This window comes from Paramormyrops kingsleyae, chromosome 17, assembly GCF_048594095.1.
Source record: "Paramormyrops kingsleyae isolate MSU_618 chromosome 17, PKINGS_0.4, whole genome shotgun sequence".
NCBI classification, from domain to species: Eukaryota; Metazoa; Chordata; class Actinopteri; order Osteoglossiformes; family Mormyridae; genus Paramormyrops; species Paramormyrops kingsleyae.
The window spans coordinates 8,024,192-8,050,674 of NC_132813.1; the positions used below are offsets into that span (position 1 = coordinate 8,024,192).

Below are 26,483 nucleotides of genomic sequence, written 5' to 3' on the forward strand. Positions count from 1 at the left end.
ACAAAACATTACAAAATCTGATCTCAGTGCTGCTGGATAAATATCTTCAGGTAACTGCTGATGCACTTGCTGGTCTGGGATTCTGCCCTGCAGTATTCATCTAACTAACGGTCATTTAAGCCGACACTAACACTCTGGTTTTTCTGGGAAATTCTTTTCAGATGTTGTAATCCAGTTTGTGTTATAGTGGACAGTGTTGGGAAGGTTTCTTTTGAAATGTAATTTGTTACAGATTACAAGTAACCCTTTAAAAAATGTAATAAGTAATGTAATTATTTTGGTTACTTCATCAAAGTAATGTAACTTATTACACTTGATTACTTTTTCATTACTTGTCCAATAAATGTTTTACACTGAGCAATAAAGCTGAACAGTCCTAACGGCTTTGCTGATCCGCGTTGTCTGGAACTATGCCAAAAGAAGGCATTCCTGCCAGGCAAAAAGATGCGAGGCAACTAAATGAATGTTATATTCCACATATAGGCCCACGGTTTTTACCAAAAAGAATATATTCTGGTGTAATCCCTTTGCAATCACCAACATTTTCATTAATAACTGTCATTTTGTTCCATATTTTCTCAGTAACTCATGTAATGGATTATAATTTCCGTTAATTTTGTCATTTCATTATGTAATTACATGTGACTAGTTACTCTGCAACACTGGGCATAAACCTTCAAAAACACATCAACTGCACCAAAAACTGTGGCCACAGAGCAAAGAAAACATTTAGAACCATATAATTTATTATAGCATCAATCAAATCATGGGTTACATATATGATTTCACAGACATGTCAGTGATTGACAGGGAACCTCTGAGCTCCCCCCCCCCCCCCCCCCCCCCGAGTCCATACAGCGTGATTTCTTCAACATGCAATGACATGCCGCTCTCCAGCCAATGGAAGCAAGCCCATCGCCCAGCTCCTAGGATTTGTCCTCATTCTTCTTCTTCTGGAACTTTCTGAACTGCGACTGAATGGCGACAGCCGCCTTCTCCGTTTCGGGGGCTTCCAAGTCGATGTCAAATTCCTCGGCGGGTGCTTCTTTCTTGGATGTATCTGCAAGAGAGCAGCATAGGTGGATCAAGTTTCATCCAACACACCTCTTTAAATGAGGAGGAGGTATTGTCACGCCCTATTGTCTGATCCTTTCATGTGCCACGCCCCCCCTCGTTAACCTCATGTGAAATCCCGATGTTACCAGCTGTTTCTTGTTGTTTCATTAAGTCCTGCGTATTTAAGTCCACGTCAGAGTATGTATCCCCAGTTCCGCCATTGAAGTCTTCACCGTGTTTTACCTTGTTTGCCTGTTTTGCCAAATAAACCTCTCGTTCCTGGATCTCTGTCTCCCCGACCCCGATTCCCCACGCCCTGCTCGCCTGACAGGCTGACAAATATTTATTACAGCACTTATGGGATCTCAGTTCGGTGACTTCATTTGACGGTAACTGTCATTATACTAATGCCAAGTCTGAGGCAGCAGGAGCAACCCACACGAGGGCTGAAACGAGAGGTAAGACAAACACGCAACAGGCCACACTACGGAGAAAGCCAGAGAGGCAGGCAGGCAAGGGCATGACAGTTTCATGCCACTGAATACCTGTATATGGATGGTATAACAAGAAAGCCCACCTGACTTGACTTTACTTGAAAATGGATGATACATGGACACCGTGGGGTGACACAGTCACACTCACTTTTGGACATTTTACCTGTCCCTTACTACCACTTTTCTCAGACCGCAACCCCCCCCCCCCCCCAAAAAAAAAAAAAAAAACATAAAGCTGTAGCCGCTTCTATGAGCCAGTACCCCTGCACTCTCAGAAAAAAAGGTAAAAATTTGCACCTTTGCTTGTCACTGGGGCTGCACCCTCAAGGGGCTGCCAATTGTACCACTAGCTGTAGGTAATTGTACCTTTTAAGGTACAGAAATGGGCTCTGAGGAACATTTCTGTACCATTGATGGTACATTAATGCTGTTTGAACCTTTCAGATGTACCTTAAAAAGTACAATTACAAGGTTACAGCCCCAGAGACAAGCAAAGGTACAAATTTTTACCCTTTTTTCTGAGACGGTGTCTTTTTTTCTTGTTGCTCTCCATCATTTTGTTAAACCCATCTCCCTCCACACCCAAATACAGTCCCCGTTATTTGTGTACCAGTGTCATATGGGTCTATACATCAAATATCACACATTGTCAGATGTCCACTGTATGAAGGAAGTTGAAGTAAATATGTATAGGTTAGTTAGGCAAATTTGGTCACCGGTATCCCCTGCCTTGTGCTCTGAGGGGAGGAAGTCCAGGGTTCTTGTAACCCTGTACTGAATCTGAGGTCGTGTAACTTGTATGGATAGATGGATTTAAGCACAGAGTAACTCCATCCCCATGTGAAAGGAAAGGGTTAAATGCCAGTGTCGCAGCCACATTCAGCTACATTCACTGATATTGAATTTTCCAGATACTTAAGGAAAGGTGGTTTCATCATCGAGTTTTAGCCGCCGGAGTCGCCTTCTCCTGTTTCCAAAAGAAGCGTCTTCCCTAACTCCTGGCCTTGAGGTCTGTGGGTGTACTTGCATTTCAGTTTCATATTAAGCCTCAGGGCAATGTACAAGGAGTTCTTCGTGATCGTACACAAGAACTGTACAGTATTTCCTGCAACAACTTTCCAAAATATCGAGGCTCGTTTTTAGGCCCGAAAACAAAAAAACAATCGCCTGATCAAAAGTGTGAAAAGAGCCGTTTGTGTCACGCCCCGCTCCGTCCGCTCCCGATGTGTGCCACGCCCACCTCATTACCTCCTGTTTCGCCCTAATTGTTCCCACCTGTAGCTCGTTCTCTGTTACCTAGTCTTGTGTATTTAGTCCGAGTCTCAGTCTGTATTCCCCAGATCTGTCATCGTTGTATGGTCCGTCGTTGTCTGCACCTGTCCTTTTGCCTTTAATAAACCCTTCACCGGACCTTTTGGCTTCGTTCGCCTGCTTCCGTGCTCGCGTTCACCTCCGAAGCTGACAGTTTGTTTAACGTGACCTGACTCTTGCTGAACATTGTTCACGCCTCTTAATTAATAATATAATAGGTTTCCTGTTGTTCTTTATTCTCATTTTCATTGCCAAAACGTAAATGAGGGTGGCATCCTGGATCGGTGCATCTGCTTTGTATGGACTTTGCATGTTCTACGTGCATCACATGGGTCTCCTCCTGCAGTCCAAAGGAATGTTATTTTTTACATAGACTCACTTAGTCACCAGAGGTGGACAATTCGGGTCCAGAAAGTAAAAATCCAGACCAAGATTTTGTTTCAACCAACCACCTCTACTGTAACAGTCAAACAGACCTGCTTCATTGCCGGGTGGTTACGTATAAATTGCCAAAATGTATTTCAAGGTTTGCTCAGAGGAAAATTTGGTTTTTAGAGGACAAAAAAAAACATTTTGCTGGCTTGGCAATGAGCTCAGTGGCTAAGGCGATCACCAATGAATAATCAAAAAGATGATGTCATGAATTAGAATCTCATGTGATTCCTTTCCAGCGCCATGTGCTCGGGGTGGCCAGAGCGTCCTGTCTCCATGAATGGAAAAGCAGCAGGAACATGAGCTAACGGCCAAAGAGGGACGCTCCCTGGCCCTCATCAAACAAGGACACCGCGGCAAATATTTAAATCTTCGACTGAGGCTGGTATTTGCTGTTTTTCTTTTTCTCAATGGGATTGCATGTAGCAGACGGGCTACCTAATGACTGTTAATGAGACAGGGGCCAAGTCAGGGGAAAGATAGAACAGGCAACCTCCCACCATAACCACATTACCAAATCAAACACCCGCGCGAGGTGGGGGGTCCTGGTGGATATGAAGGTCAGGCAAATATCACTGACCTCCCGATTCAGCTGATGTGCCTCTGAAGCTGTTTGAAGTGAAGCCAGTGAAGAAGAAGAGAGACTAAACAGAGCTGCCAGATCAATAAGGAGTGTGGTATCAGCCCCCCCCCCCCCTTATGGGTGGATGTTTTATTTGTTTTTAGAGAAGGAGATAAAAACAAGCAATCGCACTGCAACTCATAAAGTACCTAAGCATGATCTCTTTGATCTAGATAAAAACGGTGTTTCCTCTTTATTATGTGTATATATAATATATGTGTATATATTCGCCACACATATAAAATATATATAAAGGTTATATGTAAAGGTTAGCTGAGGGCAGGGGTGTCAAACTACAGTCCTGGGGGGCCGGAGTCCTGTGTAGCTTAGTTCTTTCCTATTCTACCACAAATGATTCAGCTCAAGAGCTGTGCTGTAATTAGCACATGGAGTTGAATCAGGTGTGTTAAATGAGGGTGAACCAAAATCCGTGCAGGGCTCTGGCCCCCCAGGGCTGGAGTTTGACACCCCTGGCTTAGGACCTACCCTAGATAGGCTGGGGTGCAGGGGACAGTAACGCAAGCATGTCTGTCCATTACTTTTCCAGTGAAGGATTGCAGAGCTGTACAAGCAAGTGGTATCACTTACTACAATATAATGAAGAGCTTCCAATGAAGGAATATATTATCATGCAAATATGAGAACATAGAGGAAGGATACTGTGGAAAACTAGACTAATTAATCCAACGGTTATGGGATTTTTACACAAGTTAAATGTACAGCTAATTAAAAAAAACATTCAAAAGTGGGTCATCTCATTTCAGAACGTGAGCTGTTCCACTACTAATTATAGTTTACAATATGTTTGATCTCGAAAAGTGGAGCCTAGGAATTACAGGCACTCTGTCAGCAAGATTTTGGGACTTAGTGGAGTTATCATATTTGTATGTATAATAACATGTTTTCATTTTTTTATATTTATTTTTAAGATTAAAGCTTATTTTTTCAAGTCAGTCATTTTCAATATTACAAATATGGTGAATCATGCATTGGATTTGGGAGAATTGTCCTGGATCCCACAAATATTACAAAGACAAATGTAATTCACTACTTAGGATAAAATACATTGAAATCCATGCTGAAGTGGACAGATTCTTATCAGCAAACAGTAACACATTATCACATCCTCATACCTTTAGTTAGATTAATGCCTGAATTTTTCTAGCCCAGGGGTACAACAGGCAGCTCAAACAGGATAAAATATTATGAAAAATGTTACAGGGTTTGAAAGGGATGTGTTGTACAGTTCTGCATAACACACATCCCGACCTTGGAAGAATTGTCAGATGTCCACTGGGCCCTTGAGCGAGGCCCTTAACACCCCCCACATGCTCCTGGGCCCCCAGATAAATGGCCCGACCCTGCGCTGCGACCCCAAGAATCACTCTTAACTGTGTATATGAGAGCGTGTGTCCCAAAGGAGAGATGCAAAAACCACCCAGTTCCAATGTAGCCGTGCTTCTGCAAAAGGCAAATAGAGCACAGCTTAATTCATTTCATTTTTCACATACTTCCACCTACAGCCACAGTCCTGATAAGATGACAGGACAGCTGAAATCATCTTTACGAGGAGCTAACTCCGATTTTAGTTCGAATCTGACGTCAGAGTTACTTTTTGACTCATGGCATTGACTCCCGCACAAGTAACATTTCCTTGTTTTATAGTATAATTAAAATCCATGTAATATTCCAGAAGTGAGTGGGACGAGTCTTTTTTGCCCTATTATAAGAGGAATGTATAGATAAATGTCTGCTAAGGCAATATCTCCCATAAGGGTGTCTCTCTTGAAGGTCGAATGCCGAACTGATTTAGAATTTTTGCAGAATCGACAAAGTCCCAGAGGAATCCAATATATGAAGCAGTTTATTGGATATTAACCAAACAGGGGCTGGTAATTTGCTAGCTCATAAACCACAGGATCATTAATAATCTTGTCAATCAAAGGAAGAATAAAGAAGAAACTATTTACATACCTGTCAATCAAATGTCTGCATCTATTAACTTGCACTGCTTGTATGATTTTTGTGTATGATGCCACGACTCCCCATTAACTTACACGTCGTTAACAACTACACGACTGTTAATTGGGACGCTACTAAAGACAGTCACTTAAAGACTGCAATCAGGCCATGGAATTGTAGCCTAACTGTAGTTTACTAACGTTTCTGCTTTTCTATTTATTAACATATATCACAAATACAGCATATCATATGAAACAGATTTTTATGATCATATTTATATGATATCATCCTATCATCATATCTACTGCTTTGTTTCCTGTGCTTCCAGAGATGGGCTCCAAGGTCCCTATAACCCATTACTGAATAAATATGTTAAATTATGGTAAATGGATGGATGACTGGATATATAAGTCATGGCTGAGTTAGGGCAGTATGGTGGCTCAATGGGCAGTGATGTTGCATCACATGTTCAGGGCTGGAGGTCCGTAATCCTCCCCAGCTGTAGGGGGGTGGAGCCCTGCAGTGAACAGCCATTTGGGGTCTAACCCTGCCTTATGCCCTTTGCTGTCTGGGATCGGCTGCAGGAGACCATCACCAGGATACGTGGCTGGATGGTGGATCTGAAATTCGATCTGTATCATTCTATGATAGGCCGACCACCTAATCCATGTCTTGGGAGACACTATAAGCTAGGACAGGGTTTGTAAACTACCATTTCAATTAAATACACCTGGATTTCACTTAAGCACTGAGTTCTTGCTGTGTGCTGGTTGGTCAGTCTCCTATAATCATGAACACGTCGCTAATGTTAATGTGAAACAGCTGGATGGATGAGTCTTTCAATCAAGGAAACAAACCAGTAAAAGCAGAAGAAGAATTGAACTATTTAGCCAAGTACAGGAGCCTTTCAGTTTTAAAGAAGTTTGTAAAACCTGAAGTAGTTCATAGGGTCCCTCCTGACATGGATTAGGTGGTCACCTTATTCTATGATCACGTGCCAAGTAAGTAAAATGACGATAGTGAGAATCCTTTGAAAATGGATAGTACAGTATGTGGTGACCAGTGGAGCGTCCCGTTTCCTCCGCAGTGCGGGTCGCCCTGGCACCGAACACACATTTTTCTGCCGTATCTCCTTGTGGCACTAAAAGGCGGCTCCGGATTGGCCACTGGCTGCCAGGAACCTAAGCAATTCGATAAGCCTCAGCAGAGCACGGTGCCTCTGCGGTGTTACAGTGAGGACTGATGATGCTGGAGAAACAATTTGTCCAGCATGTTTCAAGCTGTAGTTTAATGGCCAAGGTCACCACCAAAGGCATTCGAACGGTTTGAAAGCCGAAGCTTTCTTTCCATTTATGCTTTCTACCTTTTTGAAAAATGAAAAAGGTAACGCGGCTTATCCAGGAAGACGGGCTGAAGTGAAGCATAAAATGTTTTCATTTTAATTTTGAATGTTATTTATTCATTTATTTGTTGCAGAGCTCGGGGTCACATCCGGTGCTTGGCCAAGCATTACAATGCTTCAAACTGTACTGCATGGCTTGTGTGACCGTTGCATTCATGCCATAAATTGTGTCATTAGTGATCACTAAGACGGATCTGCTGGCAAAGATCATGGCAGCTCTAAGAGCTCTGGAAATGCAATAGAAGCATCATAAATTTCATAGATCACAGTACAGTCACATGGGCCAAATATATAACTGTGTTATAGTACACTGAGGAAACAGGAAAAATGACATCCTCCTGCCCAGATCTACAAATCCACCAGGAAATTGGCCAGGCAGAGCGTTTGGTACCTTGCAGGCTGTAATTTATACTGTAAGTATGCATGAAATGTGATATATTGCTAGCAACTGCATTTGTCTGGTTGATGTTGTAAAGAAATCAGGTAAACATTAAGCAGGGAAAAAGTTACACACAACCGGCCCATATGCATCACAGTGCCTACAGCACACTGCTGCGGTACATCAGTGCTGCGTTTATTGCATTTCATCTGTCTTGTCTTAGCGAGTAACTTCAGTCATCTGGAGTCAGCTTTTTACAATCCTGAGACATCCATGTTGAAGCACTCAACCATAAGATTCTTGGTTGGCCGTCGGTGTGAGGGCTTAGTTCTGAGAGTTACTTCCTGGAGAGCATCTTCACATACACATCTGGCCTGTCACCTTGCCACCATCCCCTTCGCAGTGACTCCTGATGTTCTTTTGTTGCATGTTCAAAGAGCTTACCTTGCTATTCTCACAAGAGCCTGGATAAAACATAAGATCACTGTGCTTTCCATTCTGCTTACCACAGGCATACGAGACCAGAATTGGCTGTGTGCAGATAATACAAAAATGCAGTGTTTACAATGGTTTCTTCTCCTGTTTGCAAAACATTTGCAGTGGCCTGGCCCAGATGATATCTTGATTGTGTATGGTTACCTGTCACTAGTGCACGATTATGCTGTGGCTATAATGCACCTACGCTCACTTGAGATTGCCCATTTCCAGATGAGTCACCATAATCTGCTATATTAGCGGGTAATCAGCTAGCTGATGTACTCTGTTGGCCCATAAGCCAAGAGTCTCGGAGGTGAGGCTGCAGCGTGACTTTCGTTCTGCTGCCGCGTTCATCATCAGGAAAAGCAAGGTTACGCTTCAGTGATCCAGCGTCCTGCGTGTCGCAGCAGTCAGAGCTGTTATGGAGATGTTCTCAGGACGAGTTTAGAGCACGACCTCCTCGGAAATGCTAAACGTGCAGCTATTGCTCTCAGAACGAAGCCCAAGAAACGTGTTGGAGTGCAGAGTCATACTGGGGTAATTATCAGGCGGAAATGCTTTAAATTCAATGGCTGTCTCAGCACTGGCCTTTTCACGAAGTTAGGCTGAACTCATTTTGTAACTGAAAGGATTTAAAGCGCAGTGGAAATTTCCAGAACGGCACACTTATCCAAGCGGTCACTGGATCCTTTACCTTGTCCTTCATTTGCTTTGCTGTTGGCACTTGATGCCCCGGTGCCTTGTCTCTGAAAAAGAAAGAAAAAGTACATTGTTTACACGAACACTCCTTTGTACAGAAATGACACCTCGCAATTTATGACTACGAACCAAAATATGTCCGTAATGTACTTTTCAAAGCTTTCCCCCAACTCAAAATGCACCACAAACCCCGTCAGCATGATACACTGTGCTCTGGATACATGGAGGGCAGCTGTAGGAAAGCTGGGGGAGGGGGGCAGGTTTCTGTTTTTTGTGCTCCCTGGAACAAGGTGACACCTTTGGGGAGTTAGTGCTCATTCTGGTAGCCCTTGTATGCCCCAGTAAGCACCGAGCTCACCCCTCCCTAGATGTCAGACCACAACTCCCAGCTCCTTCTCTGAAGACCACCCCAAGCCTACAGGGGGCAGCAAATAAAACAGAGACATGAAGAATAGTCAGTGAGGGCCACAGGGGGGGTTCTTCCCAGGCTCGTTTGACCGTAGCTTTGCTGCCGGACAACCCTGCTGTCCTCAGCCGTACAGTGGAGACACTTAATGACGTCCCTCCTACTTGGAACCATCACTTCAAGGCTTCCTATATAGGGGACAAGTTCACCCGTGGGAGGTTCTACAAAAAGAACCTCACAGATGCCATCCAATGGTACACCTAGGCCCCCCAGCCCAAGTTAAACTACATGCCAGCAAGGACAACATTTTTTGTCTCAAAATCCTCCTCAAAACATAATTGTTTCAGAAGAGCTACATTTATCTTCTACTCTATGCATCCATAACCAAGCAAAATAAGATTATGTCCAAATAGTAATCCTGAAAGTACTATATTTCTAATTTGTATGCAAATCCTTTGTATCCTACATACCAAGCGTAGCTTGGAAAAAAGAGATATGTTCAAAATATTTGCAAACGATTATGATTGTGGAAGACTGGGTGAAGTTTTGTGGTAAACAATAGAATGATAAAATGGCTAATATGTTCCGTAATGTATTCCTGTGGAATACAGAAGTTTCAGTCTGGGTGATAATTTGGGATTATAAAGCTATTCTTAGCTTCAGGTTACAGTCATTCTTTTTAATATGTTGTACAAGTGAGAAAAGGCTCACGACAATATTGACATGCAAAAAATGAATATAAAAAGAGCATGGAGGTATTCATAATTTAGCACTGCAATTAGTTTATTCTCTACCCAGAAATTCAGATTGTTAAAAATCATGTGTATAATATTGATTTCTTTTTTTGAAAAAAGCACACATATTGTCAGGGTAATGTTCATACTCGACGGATGCCAGGGAAATCAGGATCACGCATGCTTGAGATGACGGCCAACTTTCCGTGGAAAGTTCAAGCACTCGCATTACGTTTACTGCGGCAAGACAAGCATCTCTCAGACTGAGATCCTTTTCTTCTGCGCAGAAGATCACACCACTCTGACAGGTCACAGACAACAAACACATGTTATACAGGAAAAAGGTTCACAGATACCTATTGAAATTAACCAGGACTTCCATGTTATTCTTTGAATGGCCTTCGGTGATCATTAACATCAGGTATCGGCCAAATAATTTATACCCCAGGGTCTGAAAATAAGTCTGTTTTCTATGTCATACATTTTTTAAAAAAAGGGAGAAAAAAACGATTTTCATTAAAAAGAACTTAGCACAGGTGTCTAAATCCAATATTTTGTCACTGCATTAAAATTACATGGCTCCATTTGCGACCAATTTGATTTAAAAGCAGCCCATCCATTTGTGCCAACACCGTTTGAGTAATTGCAAGGAGACTAAAATGCTGTCAACTTACATAGCAGGCCCAGACTCCTCACACAGCTGCCGCAGTGTCGGAAATATTACGTTTACTTTTATGCACCCTAGAACGGCACGATACATTATTTCACATACATCTTTAACTCAACCTTGCCAACTGGTTAAACAAGTGGAAAAATTGAGCTGCCGTACAATTTAAACCATTGGCATTTTCATCAAAATGAATAGTTCATAGTAAAGCAACAATTCTTCTACCAGCTAAAAACTAGAGCCACAGTAATCAATTTAGATTATGTGAGTGTTCCACTAAATCCCTAAAGCTTCAATCCTAAATCCTAATCCCCATACATCACCAACACATCTATTGGAAATCTAAATTATATGCGATACTTTACAATCATATTGTTAAAATAGTTTAAAGCGTGATAACTTATTATTTCTTTGAGAGTCATGTGAGAGGTGAGTGATGTTATTTCAGCTGGCCTATAACCATATCATCCTTCAGGTGGCAAGTTTGGAGTAAAGCGACTAGGGTTGTCTGTTTTTATTTCTGCTAGACTAGTGCAAGGAGTTACTAATGAAAGAGGATTGATCAAGTGAGATGGCGCTTAAGACTCACTTGGGTAGTTTGTGGCACTGGGTAGACATACCCAACTTTTGCTATTGAAACAAGAGGGATATAAAAGAGTGCCAATAAAAAAAGGAGTAGTAAAAGAAGTTTTATCTTTGCCATGAGAATCTTTGGTACTCGTCTGAAGAATTGCCCAGAAGAATTAAACCAGTTTATACCCTGTAGGCTAAACCCTTCCATACTGCATAATACAGGGCTGATAAATGCAACGCCGTATCCTAAAAAGTTGGGACGCTGTGTAAAATGTAAATAAAAACAGAATGCAATGACTCACAAATCATATAAACCAATATTTAATTGAAAATCTAACAAAGACAAAGCCAAATGTTGAAACTGAGAATTTTTATTGTTTTATGACAAATATGAATCAATTTGAATTTGATGCCAGCAACCTGTTTCAAAGAAGTTGGGACAGGGGCGTGTTTACCACCGTGTTGCATCACCTCTTCCTTTAACAACACTCTGTAAACGTTTGGGAACTGAGGAGATCAGTTGCTGGAGTTTTGGAAGTGAAATGTTGTCCCATTCTTGCCTGATATACGATTTCAACTGCTCAACAGTCCGGGGTCTCCTTTGTCGTAGATTTCATTTCCTGATACATTATACACACAGAAAGCGGTTTGGCATTGTCATGCTGAAATATACAAGGCCTCCTGTGAAAAAGACGTTGTCTGGATGGCAGCATACGTTGCTCCTAAAGTTTTATATATTGTTCAGCATTAATGATGCTACCTCAGATGTGCAAGCTACCCAGACCATGAGCACTAATACACCCCCATACCATCACGGATTCTGGCTTTTGAACCGTCTGCTAATAACTAACTGGATAGTCCTTCTCCTCTTTAGCCCGGAGAATGGAGCGTCCATGATTTCCAAAAAGAATTAGAAATTTTGATTCATCAGATCACAGGACAGTTTTCCATTTCGCCTCAGTCCCATCTTAAATGAGCTCGGGCCCAGAGACGTCGGAGGTGTTCCTGGATCGTGATTAGATATGGTGTCTTCTTTGTATGGTAGAGTTTCATCCTGCATTTGTGGATGAAGCAACGAACTGTGTTCACAGACAGTGGTTTTTGGAAGTGTTCCTGAGCACATGCAGTGATTTCCCCTATAGAACCGTGTCTGTTTTTAATGCAGTGCAGCCTGAGTACCTGAAGATCACTGCTATCCAATACTGGTTTGTTCCTTGCATACATTCTTTCAATCTTTTAATGATATTATGTACCATAGATGATGAAGTTCGCAAATTCTTTGCAATATTACATTGAGGAACATTAGTCTTGAATTGTTGCACTATTTGCTCATGCACTCTTTCACAGAGTGACAGAGTGATCAATCTCTCCCCATCTGGACAAAGACTTTACTTCTCTGGGAGGTTCTGCTCTTTTTATACCCAACAATCTTACTAACCTGTTGCCAATTAACCTAATTAGTTATGAGATATTCAACCAGGTGTTTTGTTTTCCAGCCTTTTCCAGTCTTTTGTTGCCCCTGTCTCAACATTGTTTTTGAAATGTGTTGCTGACATCAAATTCAAATTGAGCAATGATTTTTTTTTGTAACTTTTTTAAAAATGGCTTTCGGTGGAGGACCCCGCCAAATGCAAAGAAGTATTAATAAAATTGACATGCAGTGTATTATTAAAGAAAAGTGTCTAAAACATGCTTTGTATATGATATGCTTTATATCTGTGGTTGCTGTGATTCGTCAGAAATTACGGCTTATGATTTGTTGAATGCTGGAATGTTAATGCCTTTTCATTGTCTCCCTCCCTGGAGAGAAATATGTAGCAATGTCAGGAACTGAGATGTATTTTAATAGCTGGGCAGGTATGAAGCCATTGTTGAACAAGCCCTTATTCAGAATGTCCCCAGCCTACATTATTAATCAAATGCTTTCAGTGAATTTTGAAATACTTTATACAGCTCTGTGATGCTGGGAAGTAGAGACAGGTAGAGGAAGAATACAGTTTGCCATTATTGGGGCAGGAAGGAAATATAATTCAGGAATATTCCTGTCTGTTTTGTTGCTCATTAAGCATGCAGAATTGTTTGTGCTTGTTAATGCATTCCAGAATGGTTTATTCAGAGCGAGTTGTTCCTACAGCAGCAACCACACCTCAAGCACTTATAAAATAGTGTTACCTTCTTTGTTACTGAGAACCACTCAACACCTTCGGTAGGAAAAAAGTCAGAGATAAGTTATTGCTTTTTCCCTTCTCTCTGCCGTTACTGCAGCTTCAAAGGGAGGAGGGGAGTTTCTTTGCCAGACCCCATAATGCCCATAAGGCTCCATGTCAAGAGGTAGTGCAGATGTGTGCTTAATGAAGACGGTCTTTGCGGAGGGAGAGATACAGAAGTGGGAGGCTCGCCTCAGTCTGCACGTGATGCCATGGTAACGCCGTGGCGATAGAACATACGCTACACGGCAACCATTCACCCACGCCGGGGACAGGAGGACGAGTTGCTGAGTTGCAGAGGTGGACATTTCAGGTCCAGAAATTAAAAATCCAGACAAGGATTTTGTTTCAACCAACCAGCTGAGAATAAAGAGTCACAGTCACAGTGTACTCAACTGGTTGGTTGAAACAAAACCTTGGTCTGGATTTTTACGTTCTGGACCCGAAATGTCCGCTTCTGCTGAGTTGCAAACACAGATGTGAGTGATCCACTAAATTGATGATGGAGGGCCATGCTTTAGCTGCCCCTGTTCCTCTGTAGGGCCTGAGAACAGCTTGGGCAAGAAGGGAAGAGTGATGAAGTAACGAGAGAAAGGAGAAGCAGCTTCCATTAGTACATCACTGATGTAGAACCAAGCATGAGTTGCAGTAACGGGCAGGAATGTGAAGGCTAGGTAATTACCTCCTGTGAGTATGATTACTGATAAGGGGAACAGCAAGCAATGGGCTATCCCCAATATACACACACACACACACACACACACACACACACACACATACACAATCAGGGAGGGGTAAAGAGATAATGCAAAAGTCAGGAGACTGCTCTCTGCTTAGAGCGAGGAGCCTATCAAGGACAGAGGCGCTAATTACACTCTGTCGCTGGGGTGATACTCACAAGCCCCTATTGCACGTCTGGAACTGCTAGTATGTGCAGACAAAAGTGCCAGCGAACACTCTCACGCCCCCACGCAGAAAGGCTCACAAAAGGACCTGCCAGGACTTCCTGCAGGCAAACGCACTCTCACACCATAGCATGCTGGGAAATTATATTACTGTACGCACATTTCAGGCAACTTAAGTAAACTAAAAAAAAAAAAGATGGCTATTTATTTTCTTTCCCCTTTGAAGAGTCTGAGTGCTGGTGGGGGGGCGTGGATAATTGGCAAGCTTGTTTATGCCTCAGTGCCGTTAATGGGACTGCATTCCGAACGTTACACCGATGCTTTTCCCTGAAAAAATGTCCCTCTAATAATGTTACCCATCCCTCTATTGCCCTGCTATGTGCGACACGCCGCCATCCGCTTCTGTTACAGTGAAACTCAATACCGCCAGGGAAAAGAAGAGAAAAAAAAACGTTAAATTTGACCAATCGTGAGATGACTTCATATGCACCCAATGGAATTTGTGTTGCGTGCTGCGTGGAGAAAGTCCCGACTCAACATATTCCAGAAATTCCACGTCAGATGTGTCTCTTGTCATATTTGCATTGAGGGTCTGTGGGGAGGAGACTGAACAAGCAAAGCACTGATGCTTTTCTGATCTCAGTAATATAAGAGTTATTGCATCTACATGCAGCTGTTGTCCGTTGATATGGGGAAGGAGTTACTCTGTATGGTTGCATTCAATGAAGGGAGCCACTTCTGCTTTTTCACCAATCTAATCCTCAGGTTCCCAAGACACAGTGCCAGCGAACCATGAGCTTTTATTTATTTACTATTTATTGTAGCCTTGCTGCTAGAATACAGTATATGTCATAATACTGTATCTGCAATAATACTATTTATTCAAATATCCATTCAGACGAGTGCTGTATGATGTGTTGTGCTGTAAATTGCACTTGTGTAGTCCTGTGTCGTTTTTTTTCCTTTCGTTCTTCCCTGTTTGTTCGTGGCCCCGGAGGGACAAGGTTTCGTTTCGCCGTATACTGCGTACACGGCTGAAATGACAAATAAACCTACTTAACTTGACTTGAAATGTACACTGGCTGCACAAGACCGTAGACCACCAACTCCGAGCCACACATCGGAAGATAAAATGTGAAAACCGTCGATTCAACAAGAATGACTTTGTGTAGCAGTAATCAAGAAGAACGGCCTGAAGGAACTAAGGAAACGTCCAGCCCAGTGACACCATCTCCACCTTGTGAGCTGGCACCACCAGGGTCCATTATGCCACCCCCCCCCCCCCCCCACACGAACGGCATGTATCAAAACCATATCGGCATTAATTATGCACAGCCTCAATTAGCATCTCCCCATGCCTTCCATGGGGCCTTAATCATCATCACCTTAATGAGTGCATGGTGTGCGGCACAAGCCACCCCTCACCGAGGCGCTACAATCACACATAAGTTGCTTATGACGTCATACCAGGAAACAAAATATATATCCTTACATACAGGTGTGAGATAGAGCTTCCCCCATAAGAATTACAGTTCTGTAACAGGGCAAGGATGGGCAGAGATCTTCCCAGGGGGTAGGCCCACAGGGGCATGTGAAAGCTGATTGGACCCCAGAGTGGCCCCTCCCCTGTCACTGACTGATTCAAAACATATCATTGGCTAATGATAAGGTTGGCCCCTCTGTATGAATTATGGCCATCCTTATGCCCCCGCAATCCTAGAAAAGCCCGTGGTTCTTCCTGCATCGTGGGCCACGATCCTTTCCCTTGTTACGCCTGCATGGCTGCCGCTTTCTTATAGCGGAGTTTCTCCTCGAGGACCCCTAGACGGTCTATGTTTTTGCTCCCTCCCAGACAGTTCACATTTTTGCTCCCTCCCAGCTCTCTGGCAGGCAGCTGGGAGGGAGCAGAAACATGGACTGCTAAGCTGCACAAGCGAAGTCGGGGTCCACCTTTTCCTGGGGCAGGCCATCCCAGTCACCATTCCCCAGACGGCTCACGTTTCCCAGCATGTGCCGTCACGGGCGTGTCGATAACATCCTCCGATGTCTCGGCTCTTGGCTGTGGTGCTTTCATTACATCGTCTGATAAAAGCCGCAATCATCAGGTACTCACCAGCACTGCAGGTCGGACATCCGAGAACCTCGAAGGCGTACTTAAGTGAGCGGTGGATTTTCTTGATGGGCATATGTGACAATTAATTATTTACACAAACAGAAGGGCATCCAGCAAAGAGATGTGTGCTATATCAAATAAGAAATAGCCCAGTAAAGGAATATAGGAACAACATCTTTGGGGTTAGCAAAGAGAGGTTCAGCTATTTCTATTCGGAGCCTAGAACCAGGCTTGGTCTGAGAGTCACTGAAGTCCCACACAGTGGGTGGAAGCTCATCAACACAGAGACACAGTTAAAGTATGAAAGTACGAAGAAAGACTTAACATAAAAAATCCAAGCCTGGCAAAGACAGCACCCCTGGCAACTGCAAACCCTGTAGAAAGTTCAGAACAGCTCGCATTACAATCGCAGAGTCTATATTTTACATCAGTCGATACAAGTAAGGACGTTTCAGCCTTTGTGCCTGAGCAGCAGCTGTGGGCTGTGTGTCAAAGGTAATTTGCTCCATGACTTCGTGTATGACGAGGCAGGCATTATCAAAATAAGAATATGAAGTAGTTCCGAGCAGCTCCCGGATAGTGGAGGAGAGGAAGGAGAAGTGGATGATTTACAAGTCTTAAAGGGTGGAAGCTTGACATTTTGTTGCCGCAGCCCCCTCGCCAGGAAGTAGCGAGCTGCTGGGAGACCGGAGCAGGCCGTCTCTCTGGGAGAACGAGCCGTCAGATAGACCCTCTCAAAGCCATGAGCCCAAGGGATCTAACTCCTCATTTACTCAAGGGGGGAGCTGACTGAAACAGTACATATTGGGTCCAGTGAGGATCTCTGACCAACGGCTTCATCACACACCTGTGTCTCTGGTCTCAGTGGACCTTGCATTTTTAATACGTGAGCTCACCCCCCACCCCCAACAACAGCTTCTCCTGCAGCTCCCCTGCCCCCTCTAACCTCATGCATTATTGGTCAAAACCCTTGCAAACCCAAACCCTGCATCTGTCACCTCACTGCACCACATAGCTCTGCTTTGCCCCTACTGCATTTCCAGTGAGCCCGGAGTCAACACCAATAAATTGCTTTCTTTTAAAAACTATTCCTTCGTGTTAAGAAACTGCGCCTAATGAGTCGAGTCGTGACATTACGATGTTAACTTTGTATTTATCCTGTTTATTATTTTGGGAGAATTGTGCCTCTAATTTGATCTCAGAGAACGATCCCAGATTTGTTTGTTGGTTAATGGTTAATGTTATAGCTGGTCAAGGTTAAGTTCTGGTAAGTGTCTGCACGCACACTATGCTATAAATGATACAGGGAGGCTACAAGAATCCCAACCAAACCAAGCACATCTCCTGGGCAGTTTGGGATTTCATCAGGCTCGCGATCAATACCAGTAAGCAGAGAGTTGGCCAGAAAATGCCCAAACTATGGGGGGGCTGGTGTGGAATAGGCTTCAGTGGACAACTTCTGCCAGACTGGAAGAGATGACCTTATTGGGCTCTGTGCTTGGCCAGGAAGAGGTCTGCTTTGTGTGTGTGTGCATGTGCGTATGTGTGTCCTTTTTGATCTTTTCCACTGAGATGCAAATCCTTACACTTACAGCACTGAATAATCAAAAACAGCTGACCGCATAATCACAGGCAGCGAATGAAGGCTTCGGGCTTTATCAAAGGAACGTTGGTAAGGGCATCCATAAGCAGCGCAATTTCCAGCACCTCTATATTCATAACCTCGGTTTAGATGCTTGCTCATATGCTTCATTTTTATAACACCACATCCAAGCGAATCCATGGCTTCGCTAGAATTTTGTAAAACGTGATTCTAATTTAACATTTGCACAGTTCAGCAGCAAATCTTAACCTCTGTCCTAAATCTTTCCCTGTCCTACAATCCGTTGACTCCCAGCTGTGAAGTTTCATTCCCGCCACCAAGGCTGTTCTTATCCACTGACTGGATGTCATTCTGGCCGCGGCTGGTGCCTGCCGTGACGTGAGGAACCCCAGAGAACCAGAGAAGCCAGTCAGGAACCGTTCTGCAAAAGCAGCATGCACTGCCACTTCCATAAAGCCAGCATCCTGTCCAATCCACGTGCGCAAGTGACACAAACGACGACATTCAATTTCCCGCAGTAATTGCTAGGAATAATCAGTTCTACAATTTAGCTTTAACGTCTCTAAGGGTGAATGTGGGCATTGGTTTCAACCAAGCTATTTAAATTACTGAGGAACCCTAAGACATAGATGTCTGTCTGTTTCTTGTATCAGAAGCCTGAAACTATATGTCAGTACAGTGTTCGACACCATAGGGTCCTCAAGGGGGCCTGGGGGAGATTAAGAATGCGGCAGAATTCAGCAGATAGAAAGGTGCAAGATCTGATGTTTCCAACAAGGGGAAAAAAAATGATGATAGGGGAAGGAAGATTTTTCTAACCAAAAAATTTTTGCTCAAGCTTCTCCCCCTCCATGTGTCAGCATTCTAAAGAAGATTCATGAAATTCTGGTTGAACATTTTTAAGAACACGAACACCATACAAACTACTTTTCTCCCCCCACAAACCTCTGCTTCACTGAGGGGAGGGTGGGGCTATCGCACCATTGGTCAACAAGGATTTGTACCTGAGGTCCGCTTCGTTCATAGAACTTCAAATGAAAGCAGGAGTCCCGGTTAACCCCAGTCATAATCGTAGTATATTGTAGATGCAATAGAAACTGTGTTGTCATAATGGCTTTCTAACAGATATAAACGTTATGCCAAAAAATGGCATCTCTTGCATTGTTGACAAGATAAGCACAATTATGACCTCATGTTATGCCATGTTTAATAATGTTATCAAGGCATTGTGACAGGGTTGTCAAGTGAACCATGAATGGACAGTCATAGCCTTTGTCCTACTATGATATATTAATTGCAATGTTTATATATAATGAAAGTGTCGAGTAACATGTCATAATCACGGCTATTGCCATATGCTTCGATGAGCAGTAAAGACCTTACTATCGAAAGGCCTTATTCTCAAAGTCCAATCAAGTAGAAAGGGGAAAAGCTTAATGCTTTGCAGCACCTGGTCTCTGCGACAGTCCCCTCCCTCCATCCGCAAATCGCACACTTCTCAGGCGTTCGATAGTGCTGTGTTGTATCTACACCACCCTCCCATTTCCATTCACTTCACCTTAGGTTCCTTTGAGCCCTGATTTTAACTTAAGACTTCAATTCAGAGAACATCAATTGATATCATCACTAATGCTATCAGCCACTGCTATGATCTACACTTAGGCTAATAATATTTCAATCAATCATTCACATAACATTAATATTCACATTAATTTAAAATAAACTGCCACGCTCATATGTCGTGCTTCTTGTTATGGGTGCACAACGATAAAAATACAGTATCCAAAATTATATGCAATTTTACTGAAGTGATATAAATGTTTTGCACCACTGTTTATAATATAAAGATAAAGGGAAATTAATTATAATAGTGCACTCTAAATATGCATTCTACTCCCTTGAGCGAGACCCTTAACCTGCGATTGCTTCATCCTGGGTATGACGTTAATCTACATCCAGCCCTTTAAGGAGGTCCTTCAACTTACAGGGAAAAACTTGGAGGCAGGATTGGCACTCCAGCCACTGGAAAAAAAACCTCACACTGGTCCATTTGGTCTAGTGTGGTGCTGAGGTATCACCCACCACATGGCTGCACTCAGATTCTCATCCCTGAGGTGGTTTGTCCAGTGGTGGGTTGGCAGTGCATGCTCCTAACCTTACCTTACTCTAAATAGACAAATCAGGAAGGAGATAAATTTAACTATTCAGATTCAGAAGGTTGTTGTCTGATGTGTTCAGGGGCTTATAGAGGGGTGGGGCCTGGGCGCTGGCTGATGCTGAAAGCTGATTGGCCCCCAGACTGCCCTTTATCCTGTCACTCACTGAATAAAAACATATCATTGGCTAGTGATAAGGTTAGCCCCTCTGTATGAATTATGGTCCTTCCTATGCCTTCAACCGTAAAGATTCTTAGAATCGCCCCTGAATGTGTCCAACGCCCCCTATGGGCTGGAGGATGAGGTGCGGAAGCATTGATCCGTGTCAGACCCGCACCTACCAAGGGAACGGAGTCAGGAAATTCCAAAAAGGGAAAATTGAACCCAACGGGAGGGTTCTTCCGCACCCCCTCTGCATTAAATCATTTTTATAATCTCATGTATGTTTCTGAACAGATATAAGGGCAAACACCATGTACAAGAATCCATGGCAAACAGTAATTATTTTTCTGTAAAGCCTGTCTAAACATTTAGTCTACATAATTTTTATTTTTCTATAATTATTTATAAAAATGAAAGAAAAAAGTGGATGATAAATAGTTTAGAAATTTTTCTAAGGCATTGAGTAAATATAGGATTTTTGTTAAATGTATGGTGAATGTTTTTATTCAGATGCTCATAAAATGTGTTCCTCGGAGCCGCGTATCTACCCAGATTGTCACGCAGTCTAAAGCACTTTAAACCTGGCTGCACTAGGCTTGCATCAGCACTCTTTTATACCATTTTAAGCGAATCCTTTTGCATATGGCTGAGCTCGACAATTCTGTAATTCGTTTTTAATGCAGTACTGATAACAGAAATTGAAACAATCCAAGGCAAATTCAAATCAAAATGACATGTTTCTCTTTGTAACCTGCAATTGACTGGCTTGTTCCCTGTGCTTACTGGGATTGGCTGCAACCCCCCCCCCCCCCCCCCAAACTTGTGCTGAAAAATGGATGGATGCATTCTACTCTTTGTTCTTCAACACAATAATAGTTTTCACTTCCAGTGGCTCAGCTATTGTAAATAACTGCATTTTTTTAATTGAAGGAATAAATAAGCAATTTAAAAGAAATTATGAGTACCACTTCATTCTTTGCTCTATGAAGCTCTCATCTATAATACCCTTCATAATGCATTATAATGGTTAGGATAAGTCATTATAATGCATTATGAAGGTATTTATAGGGCATTATCGATGAGAGCTTCATAGAGCATTCATGATGCAGAGTAAACATGGGTACTGTATAATGTGTTATGCCTTTTTATAAATAGTTATAGCCGTGTTTATAATATGAATGCATTATAATGCATTATGAAGGTATCTATAATGCATTATACATGGGTGCTTTAAGTAAAGTGTTACCAAATTATGGAAAGTGTACCATTTCAAGAAAAGTAAATATGAATATGGTATGTTTCTTTGCCATGTTGGCCGCCTGTATGTCCAGACAGGTTAGATAGTGGCATTCTTGGTTGACGGCTCATAAATCATTGGGGTTTCTGGCTTGTAGGACCTGTTCACCCATGAGGAAATGCTGATGCAGTCGCTTTGAGAAACAGGCCTGGGAGAAAGGTCACTGGTAACCCGGGGCAACCGAAAGAGCACACGATCGTTCTGAGATCCAGCTGTTATTTCTGCAGACTGCCTACGTCCCACTGTCTAATGGTTCAGATTGGGTGGCTTTAATCTCAAATGAAAATAACGCCTTTCCCCATCATGCTGGAGAGTACATCAAATGACATGAATTTCCTGAGAGCACAACTGTTTGATCTTCCTCAGTGATCATACTCTTACGTGACAGTTTCTTTTGTAGTTATATGCTGTCTTCTAAATGGTAATGCCAAACGACCAGTACACTCCTGACAGCTTTTCACACAGTGGTAAAAATGGGATGAGGGGGGTCAGTGTGCAGCGGGTGAATCTTCCAACATTGGACGCCGGGATTCAGGGCCCCCCCCCGCGTCAGCCTCCATGTCAGGTACGGATCCGTGGGGCGGTTCTTAAAATTGGATATCATACTCTGTTAATCTGCAAATCGAAGATGACATCCATTTCAAGCCTTCAGCCCCCCTCCCCCGTGAAAATGATCTCAGGCTCCTGCCCTGTCCCCTCGCCAGTAAAAGAAAATGAAACAGTGTGGCAGCCCCCCCATCCCCCCACCAGCTGGGTACTGTGATGATGTGATACCATTTCAAGCTGGATGTGGACCCAGCAATGTCTACAATGTCCATTTGTAGTTCATCTAAGGTATACACCCCCCCCCCCCCCCCAACACACACACCCGCCCCAGCCTCAGACCTCCTGGCTACGGGTAACCTAATTTTCTCCCCGCTAGCTCGATTTCCCTCCCTCGCCTCATCTCCACACTCCATTAATATTATCGGTCTATTCTCTGCAAATATGTCAGGCCGCACGGATTCTCCTGCCGGGCTGATCCAATAGAGACTCACGCACTGGACACAGATGACTCTATTAGATGGATTGCGGATTATCTGCAGGAAATTTTCGGCCTATTTGCGGGGGCGCGGGAAGTGTGGAAAGGGGTGAGTGGGTCAAGCGCAAAACAGTTGACTAACCCTTCTAAACTGCGTTAATGCATTACCAGTGTGGCATTCCGATTTAAGGCAGCAGATGGCGTAGCAGCTAAAGACATAACAATTGCTGCTGATGTGCCCTTGAGAAGGGACGAATCACCTAAACAGTTCCAATAAAAAGAAAAAAAAAATGCAACATTCAGCTGTATAAATAATTAAGATCTATTAAGTGCTTTGTACGAACGTATCAGTTAAAAATGTAAACACCGGACTCAGCACAAAGGTGCAAAGGAGCTTTAGCCCAAAAGCAGCAGCAAGATAAAATAACACAATTAAGTTGCTGTTTACTTCTTAACCTTCGATTTGGTGCTGATAATGCATCAATGCTGAAAAACCCGTCCTTAGTCTCCCAAGCAAAGGGCAATGAGGTATCACTTTCCATCTGTCAGTTTAAGTTTATCCATTTCTAAACAAGAAAAAAAAAAACACAGATAAATGAGCATCCGCAGAGGCAGGAAGCATTAAATTCCCGTTCTTTTGCTATAACACTTATCCAGATGAATTCTTCTAAGCGTAAACGCTGTTATTTTTCTCCTCCAACACTTGGCGCCGCATTTGGCCTGTTACACGGTTATTGCATGTGACATGCGTGTGTTCGCCAAGACCTCGGAGTCAGACCCACCCGCAACGTATAATAGGTTTCTGATGTAAGCACCACATTCTTACGAGTCCCAATTTCTCACATCTATCAAGTGTAAAACCAGGAGAGGAAAACGACATGAATTCCTTAAGAGATGTTCCTGCTGTAACATTATTGCATTTGACAGACGGCTTTCCAGTAAGGAAGTGCACTGACAGTGTGTTTATTTTGCTCCAAAAAAATGAAGATTTATTTCTTTTTTAATTTGCAGGGAGGACCATGTATAATAGACATTAAGTATTTCATTCACCCTTTTGTATCACATTGACCTTTCTTTCTCTATGGCCGTCTGGTCTGATTCCCTTGATGTATTGATGTAAAAAAAGAAGCACAAAAGGACGCCGGGAATTCCATAGATGTAGCGAAATAAAGGAGATGCTAACAAGTGTCCGTGTGACAGTGCAGAAACCGCTCCTGAGACACACAATGTTCTCCATTCATAACCTCCACCGTAACCACTTACCTAGTACAGGGTCATGGCTGAATATTCAAAGCTTGTAAATAGAAGACATCCATTAATCCATCCATCCATCCAACCATACAGCCAGATATCCTTGGGTGGGGGGGGGGGGCATAGGAGGACCTGTATCCTGACCCAGAAACCACATGAACTGGGGATCTCCTAGGTTTCATAATATAATTACATAAGCTATATATTTAGTATAAAAATTAAGGAATACAAAATGTAGCAATATAAACATCAAATTAAATGTAACAAAAGGGCTAAATACAGACTCGACTTTGATTTTTATAGTTCAGCTCTGGCTCAACACAAACCTGATTCCCAGTCCTGCTCTGAACCGGGCGACACCGGCAAACCGCTAGACATCACAGATCAGCGGTTTGCAAAAAAAAAGAAGAAATGAGGCCCCGTCCCATTTCATGACATCACTTCACTTGGGGCCAAGCCAGGCGCTTTACGTCTCAGTGGTCCTTACGCTTAGGCGGACCAGCCGGCCCTGCGGGAGAGGGACAGGGGCCAGACCGGCACCGGGATTGATTTCTCCTGCCACCTGGGATTCTGTTGTGCCTCCACCCTAAATCGGAAAAGTGGGCGGGTGATAAAGCGATCGTGATGCCAAGGGCACTGCTGACGGAGCTGCAGTCAGCAGGATTTAGACACACCAGAGACGGGACTCACTCGGGAGGTCCGTGACTCAAAGGCCATCCTGACAATGTTTTTATAAGCCAATGCTTCATATTACTGAAGACTTTATAGGCCGTCGCTGAAATACACAGGACCTCACGTTGCCCTGCTAGCACCCGGAAAGCTATCATGTCTGTTAATAAGAGGCTTCACCAAGCTACCCGAGCACACAATAGGATTTTACAGGATAATCACTGCAGGCTGTCTGCAACGTCTGTAAGGCAGCAATGGAAAAAAAAAGAAATCTGCAGATGTATGTGCCCTGATTATGTTTGAAAGCATGGAAAATCCTCCGAGCTCCCGCATTAGGAAGTCTGTGTTTACCTTTATTTTAATGATCTTCCGTTACAAATGCCAGACATTTTTTTCCCCGGCGTTTTGCACGGCGCCTCTGTGCCGGGGCTCGGCACAGATGGGGGGTAGGGGGGATTCTCCAGAAGCCGTGAGATGTGTTTATCAGTGAAGATTTGCAGGTGAAACCACGATCCAGACCAACCGGATTGTAAAACTACTCCTGCGAAAAAATACAGTTTTAATCTGCACCACGTTATGGCAGAAATCTTGCTGACTTATGTGCACAATAAACTTACAAACATCATTCCTCATGAACACAAGGGTTCAGTAAATGGGTTCCTATATATTCCATGGTAACATCCTGTCTCCTTTTCACCCCTTATTTGGGAAGCATCAGGATTCTGCTATTTGGGAATTACATTTGTTTTTCCAATAGGAGGGAAAAAAAGTGAATAATGTCTTTTACGCCACCAGAATGTCATCGTCACGGAAGGTGCCCGGTCATTTTGCTGATTCAGTATGGAAACCTAGAAAAGGACAGTCTGCAAATTAATGTCTCTTAGAGTCTCCTGCTGAAGGCAGGGGGGGGCATTTATTGATCATGTACAGTTCACTCTGAGGGAATTGCTTAGCCTCACACCGCCCACTCAGACTTTAAGCGTCTACCCAAGACTGATCACGCATGTGCTTGCATTTGCTTTTGCGTGTGCGAGGGAATTTATTCCTGAAGGCAGCCAGGAAGAGGGGTGCTGCTAGAGATTTTGGGGCCCATGAAAGCATATCATATTGGGCCCCCAAACCAATCTAATTATGTTTTAAAATTTTTAGGGCTCCCTGTCACTCAGGGGCCCTTGGAATCGTCCTAACTTTCCCCCTCCCCCTTACGGCAAAATCAGTCTTTGAGAAACATTGTCTCATGATAACTAGGAGAAATACAGACAAACTGGGGTATTATTAATCTTATTATTAATCTTATTATTAATCTTCAAAATAATCCTTGGTAGGAATTTTTTTTCTCTGTATTTCAATTGCTTTTTTTCATTGCAAAGGGAAAACTTTCGCCAGCCTTTGGAAGATTGAACTGAATAAAGAATAACTAGCCGTGTGCTTCCCTTTGGCCCAAAGCACCTGCTGAATAAAGAATATGTACATTTTTTAAACGCGGGGCGTAGTACACATTACTGTATTATACTGTATTATAGTACACATCACTGAGACGCAGTTTAAACCCTGGAGATTAAAAACACAACTTAAATCAACAGCCATTTTGTACATTAACATAACCCTTAAAGCCAATCCAACACAATGAGCTCCACAGACGCCGGTCTGCAGTTGTTCGACTGCAGTGAGTCAGTTGCTACCAAATGGAATTTTTCACATTTCTTCCAAATTCAGTTTCACTTGTTTCCAATCGATCTGAGGCTAACACATCTTAATTTATGCCTTCATTTACATAAGGCCGAACGATCAAAGTCATATAAATAAATGTTTCAAACAAATTTGATTCCGCATTTATTAACTGTAAAATTTTCATTTAGGTTTGAGAGAACAAACAAAAACAAGT

The 26,483-nt window shown here is 43.0% G+C and overlaps 1 protein-coding gene across 1 annotated transcript in view; it reads right to left on the bottom strand.

Annotated features, from left to right (window-relative positions):
- Positions 1-724: 724 nt before the first annotated feature.
- The window catches only part of LOC111844841 (calmodulin regulator protein PCP4-like), a 29,492-nt gene continuing 3,733 nt past the window's right edge, over positions 725-26,483 (bottom strand). Inside the window, exons 2-3 of the mRNA XM_023813682.2 lie at positions 8,830-8,881; positions 725-1,060 (exon numbers count right to left, since the gene is read on the bottom strand). Coding sequence (XP_023669450.1) covers positions 927-1,060; positions 8,830-8,881 — 186 coding nt within the window. The 3' untranslated portion in view covers positions 725-926. The remainder of the gene's footprint in view (positions 1,061-8,829; positions 8,882-26,483) is intronic.